At 39.6% G+C, this 17,995-nt stretch overlaps 2 protein-coding genes across 3 annotated transcripts in view; one reads left to right on the top strand and one right to left on the bottom strand.

Annotated features, from left to right (window-relative positions):
• pphln1 (periphilin 1) overlaps window positions 1-17,995 on the bottom strand; it is a 67,485-nt gene that overhangs the window by 21,669 nt on the left and 27,821 nt on the right. The gene's annotated exons all lie outside the window — the stretch shown is intronic.
• On the top strand, window positions 714-17,891 carry LOC106959317 (YY1-associated factor 2). Of its 2 annotated transcripts, none has more exons than XM_015051821.1 (4): window positions 714-882; window positions 1,236-1,361; window positions 13,934-14,089; window positions 14,182-17,891. In XM_015051821.1, the coding sequence occupies exons 1-4, from the start codon at window positions 857-859 to the stop codon at window positions 14,432-14,434; spliced, it is 561 nt and encodes a 186-aa protein (XP_014907307.1). In that variant the 5' UTR covers window positions 714-856; the 3' UTR covers window positions 14,435-17,891. The 2 variants fall into 2 exon arrangements, with proteins under 2 accessions (XP_014907307.1, XP_014907306.1); XM_015051820.1 differs by lacking the exon at window positions 714-882 and adding an exon at window positions 1,004-1,130.

Below are 17,995 nucleotides of genomic sequence, written 5' to 3'. Positions count from 1 at the left end.
AATTACTCACTAATTCTGCAAACTCAGTGTTATAAAACATTTACTTATTGGAAAGTTTAGTGGAAGGCAAAATTCAGGTAGACAGACATGCATAACAAAACAGTAATAACTGTGTACTTGAAGGGACTATGAAGCACGAGGAGATTGTTGCGGCTGGAATTGGTGACTCCACTCCACCCACCGATGTATCAAGGATAAGTTGTAATGGTTCAATTTCTTGTTTTCAGCCTTGAACCAGAGACAATATCTGACGCATCTTATCTGAGCTAAAGAAAAAAGTGACTGAATTGTTTAGCTGTCCAGTGTTTCCAGATGAAAGAAAATTCTGCATTTTAAGTTGGAAATCAACCTAATCTCCTCCATGCTATGCTTCATTGCTGCAGTAAAACCAAGCATTGAAAGGTTAAAAAAGATATTTTACAATAGGCAGACATTTCACATTTTGGGTTTTCATTTTCTGTAAGTGCTGACTGTCAACACTGAAACATATCAATCTGTGCACAGTGATTTTGTAATACATATGAGCTTAACTTTTATAATGCAACTAATTAATTTCTCATCAATGTAGATGCACCTGCAATTCGTTTCCGGTACAATTTAACAAGGACGAATCACTAATAGGAGTTTCCACAGTGTCCTTGAATGCAGCATTATTCATCAAGAAGAGGAATGTCAGCCTCAGGAAATAACCGGACTCTGATTGGCCACTTCCAGTCACGTGGCGATTTCCCAAGCGGAGTTTCCACGACAGCTGGAAGCCGAGCGGGTAAAAGGCGCATCGCTTCTTTCCTGAAATAATCGGAAAATAACACGACTTCTGCTCGTCCCAGCTCCTCCAGATAAACCCTGGTCTGGCATGGGCGACAAGCGGAGCCCCACAAGGTAAGCAGCGCGTCCTAAATATTTTAACCAGGGGAGGGGAGCGGACTTAGAGGCGAGCCCACGGACCACGGAGGGGGGGGAGGAAAAATGGGCTTTTCTCTTTCGGTCTCTCCCTCTCCTTCTCGTGTATGAGCGCGTGCCATGTATCCTCGGTCGGGTGTTAAAAAAACCTCATCGGCAATTACAGTGTCAGATCACTGCGCGCGTGCAGATGATGGTTTCCTGAATCCTTTAGGCTTTTACCAGAGGTTTGCTTTCGCTATCCGAAGTCACTTTTATCCCCCTCTTTTTTGCTTATAAACTCATTCTATTTTTTTTTCTCTCCTTCATTTCCACATTTATTGTCTTTAAAGGCCGAAGCGTCAACCGAAGCCCTCCTCCGACGAGGGGTTTTGGGACTGCAGCGTGTGCACCTACAAGAACACGGCAGAGGCTTTTAAGTGCATGATGTGTGATGTGAGGAAGGGGACGTCAACAAGGTAAGGCGATGGGTATGGCATTAGGGTTTTATGTGTTTGGGTGGGCATTAGTGGGTCCCCTGGGAGGGAGGGATGGATGGCTGGGCTGCCCCTCACCCCTTTACATCAAAACGACACTTTGTCACGATCACCTCTCTTTTAGTGTCTATGCATGGATAATAAAATTCTTTATTAAGCATTAGTAACACATTCAAACCTTATTCCAAATACAAATATGGCTTAAAATAGTTCCACGTGCTTATTTTTTAAAGTTTTTTCATTGTTTGTGTAAATGGTGGGGTTGATTATTTGGCAGAGCCAGGTCTACAAAATTGGGATTTTTTTTATTTTATTTATTTATTTATTACGTTTTTATATCCTGATTTATTTTTATTCAACATTGCTTAACCCAATTACAGACTATTATTGCAAATTTAAAACAAATACAATTTTAATGCATAGTGATGTACAAAACGGTTTCTGGTAACCTTTTTATGATTAAATCTTGTAAAGCATACCCAAAACTGTGACTTCAAAAATCTTGTCAGTTTTGTCAAATAATAGCTCTAGGATTAAGATGGGATTTTCTCAGGGCTAATTTTAGCTGGATGAGGATGCTATGAGTTGGAAAAATAGCTAAAAACAGTGTCTCGATAATTCACTATTCTCATAGCTTAATCCATTGACCAGTTTGGATGTGCACTGGTGGTCATCTGTCTGAAAGAAGGCTTTCGTAATTATTGCTAGTAAAGTTAAGACAATTTTGGCTGCATGGTAACATTTCCAGTTGAAGAAAATGAGCAAGACATGGAACACATTTTCCTGATGTAACCTTGGTTTAAAATTACATTCGGAACGCTAATAATAGCATAATAGAATGGTCAACTCCAGATTCTATCCAAATGGATTGCTATACTTGTCTTACACTAGAAAAAATAAAATAATTATATAAATATAATTTAGTCTTAAAAAATTATGCATGTTTTTTCTCTTTGGTATGTTTTTTCTTAAGTCAAATTTAGCAACAGCCATATATGGATAAAATTTTCAATAATATGTTGTTAGCTTCATCAGAGAAAAATGTTTCTTCTGTTATACCTACAAATAATATAGATGTATGCTTCTTTTGTGTAAAATTGCCTATTTTACCTCAATGTTATCATACCATGACAGTGTTATTCTGCTCATCCATAGATGAGTATAATCAACCAAATCTCATCTGGTAAGTTAGGTAGACTTTTTGCCTGGAAAGTCAACTCCAGACTTTTCCTCTGTTTTCTCATTAAAAGGACTTCAAACCTTAGGAAAAGATATGAAACTACTTGCGCTTTTAATACCGCAACCGTTTCACTAAAACATTGATGTACCTTGCAACTCGCCCATGCCTACAGGGAACCGACTTCTTTCAAAACAATATACACACCCTCGATAGATGGGTAATTATACCCGCACGTCGATGGCATTAAGGTGCACAGTTCATGCAGATATATTCCCTCACACTAGAAATTGGAAGCGGGGAATTGGAGTTATTCCTGAGCGATTCTCTTTGAGAAGGAAAAACAATACAAAGGAATAAAGGAGAGGAAGTGCAGCAGTGCACTCCTGCCATGGGACATGGTGTGTGTGTGTCGTTCCATGATCTCCCTCTTGAGTGAATTACTAATTCTCCTCCTGCATTAGCACAACTTTCCCAGTGATTACACTATCTAAGACAATGGATCTTTGATGGTCTTTGTGATTATTTTCTTTTTCCCTGAGTGTGTAATGATTCCATTTATTTCTTTGTATGTGCGAGTGGGAGGCTTTGTTGTAAAAAGAGCAGCTGCCAGACAGACAGCCATAGCTCATTACTATGCAACAGCTTAATCAGCCTGCTGTCGGAGGGACACACACATGCACGCACTTGAGCCCAGATGCGCCCATCATGCAAATTTTCAACATGACTGCATGCATATTTGCAGGGTAACACACACACACACACACACACACACACACACACACAGACGCAAAAAAAAAAAGCTGGAGTTCAGTTGTTGGAAGTGGTTGAAGCAGCGGACATGCTGCTGTCGCCATGTAGAGGACACTTCATCGACTCATCAAAAGTAGCTTTCAGCGCTGCCAAGAAGTCGTCTAGATCCTTATAAAAACAAACGTGACATTATTTGCCTTCCCCATCTTTTTTGTTTTGATTCTTAAGGATGTTGGCAAGGACACAGCTGAGAATTCCCCTCCAAACCACAAATTCCAATAACATCTCCTATGTTTGGAGCAGACATGCATCTTTAATCTCTCCTCTTTGCACATCCTCAGGTCTTTCACACTGTTGCCTTCAAAGTTTATTTGGAGTTAGTGCCAGTATTTGGGTTTGGGAACTGAAAGAAGGTTGTGTTTCTATGTAGCGACCATTTCTGTGTCGGTTCATGTGTTTTGGATACTAGTACAGATTTTTCTTGGTACAGTATTTGAGATTCTAAAAATCCTGATACTTCAAAGTCTATGAATCATGCACTTTAACAAGGGTCTTATGTCCTGCAGAAGTGACCCAGGCCTATAGCATCAAAGATGTTCTTGTTCTTCCTGGGCTTCACACTGAACCCACATGGAGTATTTGTTGAATTTTAAGCTCAGTCCTGGTCTCAACTAAAACCAATTTTAACAGAAATCAGTTTCTGTTGAAATCTCAGTTGGTTTAAGCAAACTCCATGTTAACATTTGTGAATGGAGGACGGAAGCAACCTTTCCTGTTTAGTGGACTGAAATGTCATTTATAGCCAAGAGAAACAGAAAGATTCCCAATTAGAAGTTGTTCTGGAGTGAAAGCTTCTTCAAACGAGACGGAGGCTCGTATGTCTTTTACTGAACCTTTCTGTTCAGTTTTTATTGAAGAGAAAAAAACGGCGACAGCTGTTCGTAACCTAGCAACCAAAAATCAACAAAAGCAAGGTATTGACGAAACAGAACCAGATCCTGTTAAGCATTCTTCAAAATAAAAGACTTCCTCTATTCAAATAAATCATGTCTCCTTAAATATATTCCACTTCACCTTTGTAATTATATACAATCAAGCTCAATACAATTAATAATAATCATCATGTAAATTATGCTTAACATATAATTGTAAATCAGTCACTTATCATGCAAAATATACTGAACATCATAAGTATAAAAAAGTCATAACAGAAGTTTCAAGAAACTCTGTTTTTAATTCATACTTTGGCTAAGTATGTATGTAGATATATATTTGGAGACATTTACTTTAAATAGGTTGCTGCTAAGGATCTCTTTGAAGGTCATTGTTTCACAACCAAAGTATTGCAGAAATACTGTGACACTAATGTGATTGTGCCAAAAAGGCTGCACAGAGATTAGTGACCAAACGCTTCAAAAGAGTTGATTTCTCTTTGAGCTCACTGAAGGTAAGCAGATTTTTATGCTTGGTACTAAATAAGAATGACTGAGCCGTAGCTGCAAAGCAATGAATTCCTGTCTGACAGGGGCATAGTGTGTGCACATGTCAGAAGAAGCATCTCACAACAGCAGCTAATGGGACTTTAAATCGGCCACTCACACAGTAACAGCACTGGGTTGACACGCGAAATATCACGAAAAAGATATGAAAGCATTTGCTTGTAGACTTTAGTCCAGACATCAGGATAAATGTTTTATGCAAGCAAAGCTCAGCACATCTTGTAGAGTTTAGCACATCTTGCAGCCTGGATTCCAGTGGCGTGGGAAGATGATCTGCTGCAGGGGTCCAGAGCCGTCTGCTGACTGAAAGCAGCGAGACGAGCCTGTGATTCTGACTGCATCCAAGCAAGCGCACATCAGCAGAACTGGACTCTTATCGGAGGTAATGGTGTCTGCAGATGACACTTTGACGAAGTGGGAACTGGCTGATGTTTCACTAATGCCGTCAGCAGCTCAGATGTCAGATTTAACGAAGCACAACCTGCAGCAGGCAGAACGTTTTGGTATGTAGTGACTTCGCAAGAGCATTTTTACCCCTTGTGTAGCCTACTTTGTGTTGGTCTCAATAAAATACGACAACTTGTGTCTGTAACGTGACAAAATGGGAAAATCTGAGGGGTTATGAATACTTTTGCAAGGCACTGTAATCCCCATTCTAAATTTGAAGTGGTAGAGAAATGACTTTCTTGCTGCAAACCGAACGCAGTCATTTGTGCAAATTAATACAGCAAAATGCGTTGCTCCTCTACTGCTAGCTTCTCATTTACAGTATTTAATCAAAGGAGCCGTAGAGGCGGCAGCGGACGAGGCACTCATTAAATTACCAGTTTGCTGAGAAAGAGCGGGAGAGATTTTTATCTTCCTGGAAGTGCTTGGGCTCAGTCCCAGTTTTTTGAAAACAGACGCTGAATATGGAGGTCATGGTGCGGTAGTATTGTTGTGTTGTTCGATAAATGAGGGACAAAGAAACAAGTACACTGTTACACAGACTCTTGAGCAAGTCACAAGGCCTACATGAAACCATGTAGGCCAGGATGACTCATTCCAAAGGTCTGAGTATTAATGGAAAGCTGCAAAGCAACTTAAAGTCAGGCCTCTGGTCTTATGTTTGGAATCAAAGCCAACTATGGAATAAATGCTTCCGACAGGGAGTGTTAAGGCCTAAAAACTCTTAACAAAACATTACGTGGCGTAATAATCTTCTCCATTGTCAACTTCACCTGTAACATTTCAGTGAGCTGACGAGTCAGAGCCACCAGCGACGCGCTGAGCGTTTCAGATCTTGTTTTGCAACATTACAGACTCATTCTGCAGGTCAGGACAGTGAGCCTGCTCGTGTTCCCGTTAGTCCTCTCCTGTTTGTGCTCATCCCTCTCTCTTTGCGTTTGCCGTTTGCTCTTTACTCTTTTTTTTTTTCTTCTCCTCCTCTCCCCCATAGTCGAACTGAACCTCGGGCGCCTTTCTGACAGAATGACTGATGTGCAGGTTTTTCGAGAGCTCCACCTAAACAAGCACAAGCTATTCTAGCTGACTGGGAGCCTGTCAGTATTTGGCTTTTTTTTTCCCCCTAAAGCTCACCCACACAGTGAAGGTGCAAAAATAAAAAGTAAAGAAAAAACAAAACAAAGTGACTTGTTTTTCTGTTTTCCCCTTAAGGTTGGTAATGTGTGTTTTTTTTTTTTTTTTTTTTTTTTGAAAAATTTGACAAAATCTTTGAATATTTTTTGCAGTGCTGATTTAACTGCCCTAAAACCAAATGACAACTTTAGCTCAGCCTTTTTTCAACTTCTCTAATGAGGCAAAATCAAAAAATTGGTTGTAACTTCATAAGTATTTATAGCACCAGGAACAAAATCATGTTGTTTGGACACAACACAGACTGCCACTGTAATATTCTTGGCAATTTATTCTGCTGATCTATAAATAAGCAATGGACAGGTGAACTGCGTCATATCATCAACTTTTACCAACCAAAATACCAGCTGACTGTAAAGGTTTTTTGTTGCCTTCCTCATGGTGTACATAAAAAAATGTTCCTACACTCCAATCAAAAGCCCATTATTTCCCAGGTGGAAATGTTTCGTTTCATATCAACTTTCTGCTGCATAAAATGGAGGGGGAATTATGGGTGGAGTTTGTTGCGTTTTGTGAGCAGAGGTAGTGGCAGGGCGGAAGTGAAGCCTATTTTTGTGTGAAGAACCAAATCAGAGGGCTGCAAATATGCGTTTTCCACCTCTGTGATTCTACCATGCTGTAAGTATTTGAACACACACAAGGATTCTGTCCTGAGGCTCATCGTTTTGCCTAGTGTGAAAATGTAAAACTGAGCAAAAGTGGTGGATTTATTTCAAAATTGTTGTGAAAAGGCCTACGGATTCTCATCAGATGGAAAAAATGTGTACAATAAGTTGGAGATTAGTGCCTCTGTCTGTTCTGCTTTCCTATAGGGATAGATGCTTTTTCAGACTGATTTCAGTGTTTATGGCTTGCAGCTAATTCCTTTTCCCAGAAAGCTTGAATATTACATAAGCTTAATAAGATGTATTCTGTTTTAATGAGATGCCTCTGCACATGTTGTCTTTTCTCATGAGAAACGCTGCATGGAAGCCACAGTTTTCCCCATTTGCCTGCTTTTATAGTGCCAGTGTGTGTGTGTGTGTTTCTCTCTAATTACTCAGAACTGTGATGTTAGCGGAGAATAACGTCTCAGACAGTCACATGTTTTCATCCCCTTAGGTGCTGATAAATTCCTTGGTTTGTTTTCATTGTTCTGCCGAGCTTTTGAGGCTCAAGTCATTGAGGAATGAGTGTTATTAAACACATCCACTTCTCTTTTGTGCTGGCTTTCTCTGAATATAAATGGATGCCGTGATTACATTTTCTGCTTAGTGTCGCAGATGGGTCATTAGTGTGGGTTGCCGGTATTAGTGCTCACACATTGTACAGACAGAAAGTGTACACCTCGAACAATGAAGCTAGCTGTTATCACATCAGCACAGCTCAAAAATTATAGCTGCCCGATAAGCCTGTAATCACTGATTATGACACTGATGCATGACGCATTGTGTGTGAAGGAAGGGGATTGTGTGCAGCACAGTGTGGTCAGTGGGCTGCAGAAGGTGTCATAAACCAAAGGACACAGAGAGCCATCTGTCTGTGTATTACAGACACACACACACACACACAAAATGGTAGCATGTACAGGCAGGAAAAAACATTAATCATCGGGTTGGAGGAGCTCCCAGGAGCAGCGTGCAACCTGCTGCTAAAAAAAACAAAACACACACACGCCGTCATTGAAGGTAATCAACTGGGTGGAAAATATGCCATTTCACAATCATCACTGAATAGCGAGATGAGATTTCCTTCTAGCTGCCCACCACCGTGCTGCATACGTGCATGCAGACCAACAGCTGTTCCGAGGGCTGTTTGCTCGTCACAGTGTGCTCGACAAATTATGGCTCGTAGTTGAAACATCTGCAGAGCCATGCTTTAGATCCAAATCATTAAAAGATCAACAGATCAGCGGGGGGGGAAAGATCAAAGTTTGCTTGCAGTGTAGAAAGATTCCTTTCTAGCCCTTGAAACAGGATCATATGTGCTGCTCCCTAATACAGTTTACATAATGGATGGTGTTTTTGTGGAGATCTATTTTTATCTATTTCCTGTTACTCTGCTTTTTTTAAAGTTCATTTTCAAAGGCTTAAGTGTGTTAACTCCAGTTAAATCACTGAGGCAAAGCTACATAGATTAATAATTTTTAGTATATACAATAGAGGGAATCTCCCTTGTTTAAGTTCACTGGCTTACAAAGAAAGGAACAGCCTCTGAATTGATGAAAAACACTGAAATATATATTCCATGAAAAGCAAATTAACCTGCAAAGATCTGAGAATGATTGAATGTGAAGCTAGCAGGTTCACATCCTTATCCAGTTGTCAAAGTCCAGACCTTGAACCTGACTGGAGGGCCCAGAAATACAAGGTATTCAGTTGTTACTGACATTGCTGAGAAACCCAATGCTCATATGGACTGGTTATAATGAAGGTTTTAGGTCAAAGCTTACCTCAAATTTAACTCTCACTCCTGCTAGTTTTTGGAATACATTTTCATCCAAGTAGTAGTGCAAAACACATCTGCATCTCTCAGGAGGACGATGGTGTAGGGTTAGCTACACCTCTCTAAGCAGCACCTGCAAGGCTCAATCAATATACATTCCAACCTTTTCACCCTCAGGCAAATCCAGAAAGATGTTAAAGAACATTAGGGGCAAGATGATAAGGAGGCCTTTTTTCATACGTCTACTTAAATTGTAAGGGTTCAATATGTCCCGACTTCAGATTTTGTTGCTCAATTTAGTTTTTGAACACACACTTTTTCCAAAAACAAAGGCAGGCCTGTTTTGGCCTTTTTAAATTATTTTTGAAAATAATATTCAAAAGGACAATTCCTTTACTTCTGGTTTTTAAACAAGGTTTGGTTGATGTACCAAATAAAACATTGACATTTTTGCTGATTATAAAAATCTAATTTAAGGGATCTACTTAATCTAGAATATTCTATTCCACAATTGTCTGCGTTTTGTAGACTCACCAACATTAGATTGTCTAGATGCTAAAAAACTATCAAATGGCCTTCACCGCATAGGAATACCACTTCGGCACTGTTTTGTGGGGAGAAGAGATGTTACGAAACTCAGAAAGACCTAATAACTGCATCAGAACGGTTCAACGATCACAATAGACGCTTAAAAATGTGTTGTGCCAGGTAAATGTGCACACACACTGTTTATAAGTCTGTCGGCAGCAATAAAGTTACCATCTGTTTCCAGCCCAGGCCATTAGTGGAGGAAGAGTGCGAGGTCAGTGAGTGCATCGGAAGGAGGGAGAGGAGTGTGAAAACCCACACTAAGATAGTGATAGATAGCATGTGTGTTTGTGCACAACATATTCAGGATGAGGTCAGCCAGAGTTCCCCGTCAGTAAAATGTGAGGGTTCAGGTTTTTTGTTTCAACTGCGCATGCTACAAGACAAAGCAAGTTGGTCTCCAACCATCTCCTTATTCTAAAATAATCCCTTGTTTTGGAGGAGAATCTTTTTTTTTTTTTTTACAGACTGTGCGGTTTTGCTTGGAAAAGTCTTGTCATCCAGTTTTCCCGTCTGAAATCCAGGTCTTTGGTTTCTCCTCACAACATCCCAATTTTTCCACATGTGTAACTGTTGCAGAATTGATTGCCTGAGTGGAGCAGATATCGACTCCCAACTACTCATCCAACACCCAATATTGTCAAAGAGAATGAGCTGTTAGCATTATGTGCTGAAATTATTTTTGGAATCGATAAACTCTCTCTCTTTCTCTCTCTCTCTCGGACTCCTAGTCAGCAGCCAGAGAGAGCTCAGGAAAGGGCCTAAGTGGTAAGACAAACACCGTTTGATTGGGTTACCAGAGCCAGTCCTGTTTAGACTGGCTGCCTTCCTTCATACTAATAATACATCAGCTGATTGCATTGAGGTTTTGACTTCGCAGCAACCCCTCCTTCCATTTACTTATAGCAACCATCTCAGAGTTGATACGAAGGCAAGCAGACGCAAACCCTTTTAACAAAATACCTCAAGCTGGACAATAAGACACCGTCTGTGCATTTCCTTGCTTGTTTTCTTTAAAAGAACTGAGGCAGCCAGAGGGTCAGTGAGTTCACCACCGTCACGTCAGAGTTGCTACAACAGAGCTAGCGGCAAGCCTGAAAAGGCTTGCGGGCTTTGTCACAAAGTGACACAGCTCAACATAGATAATATGGACCAGGTGTACTTTCTATGGCAACAAAAAAAAAAAAAAAACATTCAGCTCAGTCGGGAAAAATAGGCAAAAGTGGCAGAAAGTGCAAGTTAACTACTTTATACTGGGTGTCAAATGTTGGCTGCGTTTCTCAAAATGGCTTTTCAACGATATTAAAGGGGAGTAAGTCTTTGACTGTTGTCCAAATGGAATATTATCGTGCTGATTTTATTTTATTATGCGATTGATTTAGTGCTTATTGTGACAGCGTCCTTCTAAAGCAAGTAGAGCACGGTTTAGTGTTCTCTGATTTATTGCATTAATGAGGAGTAATAGACTCAATGGGTCTGTAATGACAGTAAATTACATTGCTGAACAAAGGAATTCCATATAATCACACTTTATTGCACCGTCTTTCATTGTTGCAGGAATATTGAACATAAAGAAAGCTTCAAACTCTTCGCAGCTCTGAAGACTTGAAGGCATTTATCTTTAGTTTAACAAGGATGTCAGCAGTTTTGCTGCATCTTGCTGACAAGACAGACATATTAAAGCATCTCACTATCTCCTCCCCATCAAGACAGTTATGTAGGCCAAGAGACCCATTTGCATTTCACTCTACCCTTGCTTGTTCCAAATTTGATTCTGTAAAGACACTGATAAGTCTGAGAAAAGGCTAATAAGAGCCTTTTTGAAGCTGTGCCTAAATTTAGGTCACCCCAGAATCGCTAAACAACCATTTCCCCCCTCTGAAGAAGACAGCTGACCGCATATTCCCTCCTTTTGCGGAAAATGGCCAAAAGCTGCTGCATTAAGCCGAACGGGCCATAGAGACTCATTTTGGTCAAAATCTGGCCCGGGGTTCTACAATACTTGTCCAAATGGGCCGACACTGCAGATGGTTTCGGCTACTCTGTGTTACCAGCCTTATGATTAAATTTGGCAGCTACAAATATCCATTTAATTTTCATGAAGCCAAAGTCTGCAGTTTGTTTCTGGTAGAGCTGCTGTGGTAGAGCATTCGTGAGCTTAAATCAGATGCATATTTTGATACATTTACCAATTCCAGATTAGGGAAACTTAGTAATTGTAAAGAAATAATAATAATATAAAAACTGTTTTGATGCCACATTAAATTTACATTTTAAATAAAGCTATTGGTGTTTAAGTTGTAAATATATCTATGTATCAAAAGGCTGGCATACAGAAATGGAAAAACTTTGCTCTCAGGTTGAGTCCTGTAACTGCTCACTGCTCTCAGTCTACATTTCACTTGGCATATTTGCATCAATCTACATTCATTGTTGCAGTGATGTGCATAAATGCACTTGAGTGGACAATTTTGCATCAGTTTTTTTAAAGACACTATTGTCAAAATAAATGACACCCCCGTTTGTGCAGCGTTTGTCCAGGTTTGCTTTGGGAAGCACAAACCAACATCATTCCTGAAAACAAACTTACAACTTTATGGTGCATTCAAGGAACAACTTGTAGATTAGGAAGCATACAATGGTCTAAAAATGGAATCTGCAACTCTCCAGTTTCTAAGTACATGTCAAAAATTATTGGTGGGGCTGATGTGCCATTAGATTTCCCTTCCTAGTCCAGTGTAAGGATTCAAATGACCGGTAGGGAAATTCTTCACACAGCAAAAAGGGTTGAAATTAGCTAAAAGTAAAAAGTCTTTTCAGTAACTTGCAAAATATACAGAACTTTAATGTTAATCGGTGTCAACAGGCAATAGTCCAAACTGAGAAAAACAAAACTAATTTAGACCAAGCAATGCAATTGGATTTATCTTATAAGGAGCTCAGTTAAATCTTGTATATGAATCTTCATAGATTTCAGTAAGCAAACAGGACTTCAACTTCTTGTACAACACTACAACAGAACTGCCATCTTACCCAGCAAATGAGATCAACCAAACATCAGGATAGTAGCAGAAGCTCAGAAAGACAATGACTAACAACATGATTAACAATTAAAAAGAAATCTTAGTGACATTTATCCAGAGCAGCATTAGCAATATTCTAACCAGAGGAACATATGGATTAAATAAAAGAGCATAACTGATTACCAGCATAACTGATTACCAGCCAAGACCAAATGATAGAAAAAGAGAAGAATAAGTTAATCGCCAAAACAAATAAAACATGCTGAGGAACAGAAGCTGCAGCTTACCGGTCATTTGTAAAATCCTCTGCATTGTCATTCAAAGTGGAGTAAGCTATCCCTAGATTGTTATGATCAAATTTATCACCACTTTCCCTTATTGTCTTCTTCTTGATTTTTTTATTGGCGGTTGGCAAAAAACATCTGGTATTCATTACCACCACCTACTGGTTTACCTGCATATTCCAGGCAGGAGAAAAACTTCAAAGACAATGCTAATTTGGTTAAATGTTTTAGTTTTCCCTAGCAACAAAATGCAATTGGCTAATTAGCCAAACTAAGAGGGCACTTTGATCGATGTCTCAGAAGAGAACAGACGAGTATGTCGAAGGAAATTCACTATTTAATGTGAGTTAGTTTGTAGGGTTATGCAAATAAGTAATTCAGATTACATTTCAGCTCACAGTATGAAGGAAAACTGGCTACAAATTTTAAATAATGTTTGTAGATAATTTTTGTAAGTCAAGCACTGTGTACCAGTCAAGTACAGAATAAAGATGTCGGTGGTTAATACTGTGCTTTAGAAAATCTAAGATTATTAGTGGATAATCCAGTCCAAATATCACAAATCAAATTATTTTTTATGATTTGTAAAATAAATTTTCCAGATATCAGAAAGCAGTGAATTTCCCTTTAAGCTCCACACTGCCAAATCAGAAACCACCTTTAACCTTGTTGGTCGATGATTTGTTCAGTAGATGGATGAGACCTGACTCCTGCCAAAGCCTTTGACAGTTTTTTTCTTTTTTTTTTTGCTGACAAATGTATAGAATGCTACAAAAACTGCTGCAGAAAATCCATAGATTTGAGTTTGCAGAAGTGTCAAATTTAAAAAGGGAAATTCAAAGAAATTCCATTTGCATCAACCTGAACCAATATTATCCTACATGTATCTAACCTGCAAGAGTTTTAAAACACCTCTGCAGAAATTTTATGCCTCTTGGATAGTGAAACGTGTGCACTCGTGCATTTTTAATATGCCATTTTGAGCCAACATTAAAACTCAGCAGTACCGTCCTTTCTAGTACCAACAGGCTTTTTTAGCTCTTCATTACAACAGTAGGCCAGCGGGAGTTCATGTGCTCTCTGTGATTTTCCCTCTCATTAATCTGCCACACATCTCTCTTCTCTCTGCTGCTTCATGTCTCTCTTCACTACCCTCCTCCCGCACAACCAGGAAGCCTCGTCCCGTCTCCCAGCTCGTCTCCCAGCAGCAAGTAACGCAGCAGTTTGTTTTACCATCACAGCCCAAAAAGGAAAAGAAGGAGAGGGTCGAGAGGGACAAGAGTGAAAGAGAGCCAGCACCCAAGAAGAACAGCCACAAGAAGATGAGGTAAACAAGTCAATTCTGGTTTTAGGGGTCAGTATGAACCTTGCACTAGAACTAAGGATTATACATCATTTACGCTTTGGTCCCCCTACTAGGCCAAGATTAAAAAATATTGACCGGAGCAGTGCCCAGCATCTGGAGGTGACAGTTGGAGACCTCACGGTCATCATAACAGACTTTAAGGAGAAGGCCAAGCCCTCGTCCACATCCACTCCTTCCTCCAGCTCGGCCTCGTCGGCCGACCATCACAGCCAAAACGGCTCCGGCTCAGAAAACACGGAAAAGAGCCTTTCCCACTCTTCCGTATCCCGAGGAGAGGGAAGCTCAGTAAACGGGGAGTCCCTCTGATTCCCCCCCAACACCTCACAGGAAACCTGCGTCTCCAGGGCCCTCTCCATTGTCACTAGTGGAAAAACTTTTTGGGTGGGAAAGGACGATGTTTTGAAAATTCTGTTTTTGAAAGGTAAGATTTGTTGTTTAGACACCCAAAAGATTCTCCACAACATTACGAAGACATGTTTTGCTGAACTGACAAAAGTCTGCTGCTGGAATATGGACTTCCAAAAAGTTTGGTCCTAATGAAGAACTTATTAAAACTTGGGACAAACTTTGGACAGAGCACTCGATCACCTTGAGTTGAGATTTAAGGTTTCTTGTAAGAACTGCACAGTCCTACTGTTATCATCATCATCATGGTCAGCAGCTTCTTCAATCCCAACCTGGAGATTTCCGGTTTAAAAACTCAAAGCATGAGCTTTCTCTGTCTCACCAGCGACTCTCGAACCCTACAGCGAACCTTTACCGTTGATCTGGAAGCTTCTTTCTAGCACAACTGTTTATTGCAAAATACCTACAGGAGATTTGGTAATGAAAGCATGATTGAATATGTAAAAGTCGGGTGAAAGTCACACTGATCTGAAAGGTAAAACCTGGAGTTGAACAATGTTGCAAACAATCTGCTTTTTTCCTCTCTACAGAGAGAGAAAGTCAATACAAGGTGTTGTAGGGACTCCCTTCACTAGACACATCAAGACCTAAAGTACATTTGTACTTTGAATCTCAGAGTAGAAACATTCCATCAGGATGCCTGTTATGCTGCCACTTTTGTTTTTTTTGTTTGTTTTTTAAACATTGCTATAGTAAGAAGTCAACATCCACTCACGATCATGAATATCACATTCATTTTGGGCTTTGTGATTAGAATACAAAATAGAGGTTTTAAGAAGTTGAAGTATTCAGAGGTAGTCCTTCTTTTCTGCCAGTCCCACTCACATCAAAACATAAACGGAGCCTCAACATGATGCTTCCTCCACCTTTCTTGACAATTGGTACTGTATTTTTTCCTCCAAGCTTACTTCTTGTCATTGTGACTAAAAGGTTTCTTAATTCTCTAGGACTATAAAGCTATCCCAAACACACATCAAGCCTCGTTTTGGAAAAGTTACCTCGACATTTCTGAATGGTAACCCAAAGCCTTGACCTCTACCTTAGCAAACATATCTAGATTAAGATTGAACCTCTAAAATTCACACTTGGCCTGTGAAGAGTGGATGCAAACTTCTTACTGCGGAGCCGGCATGAATCGTACGTCACAGCGAAGGCATTCCCTGATGTCAGCCTCTTTCAGCACCATGACAGTCCTTGTGAATCTTCTGGGGAATGTGGCGACTGGTCGAGGTGCTGACTCAGCCTCTGATTCCACTCGTTTTTGGCCAGCTGCCTCCACCTTGATGCACTACACCAGTCTAAAACTTCGTTCGTGCTCCTCCCCCCGCCCCCTCAACCTTTTCTCTACAAAAATTTAATAAACTGTTAACATTCATAATGATACACCAGGGATCCTACTTGTCAAATTCCCTAAGATGGAGATTTATATTTATAGACACATATTCTAAAGACTGGAGATGTGCAAATATGCAACATTTTTGTGCTTTTCTTGAACTGGAGCTCGTTTCAAACCAGGGTTACTGTTAAAAGTCGCTGATCGCACAAGAGGAGGAAGATACATCAGCTAAGTGTAAAAGGTGGTAAAGTGACTGAAGCTGTAAATGACTCCAGTATGCTTCTTGCAACCCGTGTGATCTGCAGAGAGGGCTCAAGTCCTTGTGAAAAAGCACAAGAAGCCCATTTTTACCACTTGACGCAAGACGCGAGAGAAAAATAAGAGTGGACTTCCCGACACGAACTTTGACAAAGCGAGGACTTCAGAAACTGAGAAGCTTTAGAGGACAATAATCTCCAGCAGAACCACCACAGATGAACTCCACCGTAACCTCTAAGACCTGTAGAATAGTTGAACAGAGAAAATAGCTTTCTATAATATTCTACTACAATGTTTGGATGTGGTTATATTCATCATATCAGTGTTGTCGAGATTTTTACATTTTAGCTCACAGCCAGAGAAGTGTCACAGCATGATATTATTAAAGTCTTGATATATTGTGGAAAAGGCAGCGTCTCTTAGTTGTTAGGACTGTTTCATGTGTCCATTGCATCCACCACTCTAGCTGGGACTAGGTGTGTGAACTCAAAGATTCATTTGTGGCAAAAATGGAAAGAAATTGCAACTGTATCACTTATTGGTAGTGGGTTTTTTTTGGTTTTTTTTAATTATTATCATTCGTCATGCTTTACCATGCTCCTTTGTTTAAACTGTGTTGTTTATTATGTGTCTAAAGAAACTTACCAAATTAAAAACAAGAAAAACTCGTCTTGCGTATTGTACACACACACACCCAGCTATTATTTCAGACATGCAAGTGCCTGTAGGCCCCAGCCTTCTTTTTCTTTTTCTTTTTCTTTTTTTTTTTTCCCAACTTGGCTACCGGACTGGGAATAACTATTACTGCTTCTGTTTTCCTCACAATACACGAAAGATCAGTTTTCATCAAAACAAACATTGCTCAGTCTCAGGGCAGATGAGAGAACTCCAAAGCACAGCAAGCTCAAGTAAACATTCGTTTTATATATTTTTGTGTACTTATATTTTCACAACTTTTGATCAAAATGTCTTTTGTTTTAACGCACCTGTATCGATTGTCGATGCAATTTTCTCCGAACTTAATGATAATTCAATTGACCTTCAAGTCCGTCTGTCAAACGTACCCCACTCATTGAGAGCAACTCTCTTAAAGCCAAACTGAATGAGTCCTTTCAGGGAACCCTATTCATTTTTCGCTCCCACCCTTCCCCCTCCAGAGGGTCTCCACTGGGGAGCGGTTTCAGGTTAAACACCGCGAGAACAGAAGATCTTCTTCCACTGTTCCCCTTCAGAATAAAGGCATGTGAGCCAAAAGCTGAAGTGAGTTTTAGTTGAGTATTATAAGAGTAAAAAAAAATCTGACTTTTCAAGCCGTTCAAAGTTGACCATTCCTGATCACTTTGTCGATAACCACCAGGAAGAGAATCAAGAGATTGTGACTCTTCTATAAATTTTCTGATTTAAGCGTCTTTTTTTACTTGCATTAGAAAAAAAGATGCATTTGGAATTAAAACTAGCAAACATCTAACAATTTAAAATAATGAGCAACACAGGAAGTACAGTTGCGAGGGTTAGTAATTGAACATCTGAGATAAAGAAATTTAAAATCTTTGAACATCAGTAATAGAAGAAAATATGATACAATCATTTACAATGTTTACCGAAATTAAAATAGTAATTAATACAATGTATGTTGTGCTTAGTGTTTGTAGATTGTATTATTTTTATGTTTTTGTGGTGTAACAGATACCTGTTGTAAATTAGACAGACTCAAGAGCTTTTTCCTGTATAAATAAAGGATTGTATAAATAAAATCTACAAATGCAAAAGAATAATAAGGTCCACTTAATGCTTCATGAAATAAACGATTAAAACAGTTTAGCTTAAAATGCTTGTGGAGGTAGTTGTTGATCTTCAAGATTACCACC

The sequence above is a fragment of the Poecilia latipinna genome, unplaced genomic scaffold (assembly GCF_001443285.1).
Source record: "Poecilia latipinna isolate Pla-1442-1.1 unplaced genomic scaffold, P_latipinna-1.0 Scaffold1067, whole genome shotgun sequence".
Taxonomy (NCBI): domain Eukaryota; kingdom Metazoa; phylum Chordata; class Actinopteri; order Cyprinodontiformes; family Poeciliidae; genus Poecilia; species Poecilia latipinna.
The sequence above is the reverse complement of the archived record's forward strand: the minus strand, read 5'-3'. Positions and strand labels throughout refer to the sequence as shown.

Excerpts from the sequence above, each read along its gene's own strand:
- LOC106959317 (XM_015051820.1), top strand. The coding sequence starts at position 1,024 with ATGTATCCTCGGTCGGGTGTTAAAAAAACCTCATCGGCAATTACAGTG. Across the intron at positions 1,131-1,235 it reads CCTTTAGGCTTTTACCAGAG|GCCGAAGCGTCAACCGAAGC; the intron begins GTTTGCTTTCGC and ends TTGTCTTTAAAG. Across the intron at positions 1,362-13,933 it reads AGGAAGGGGACGTCAACAAG|GAAGCCTCGTCCCGTCTCCC; the intron begins GTAAGGCGATGG and ends CCGCACAACCAG.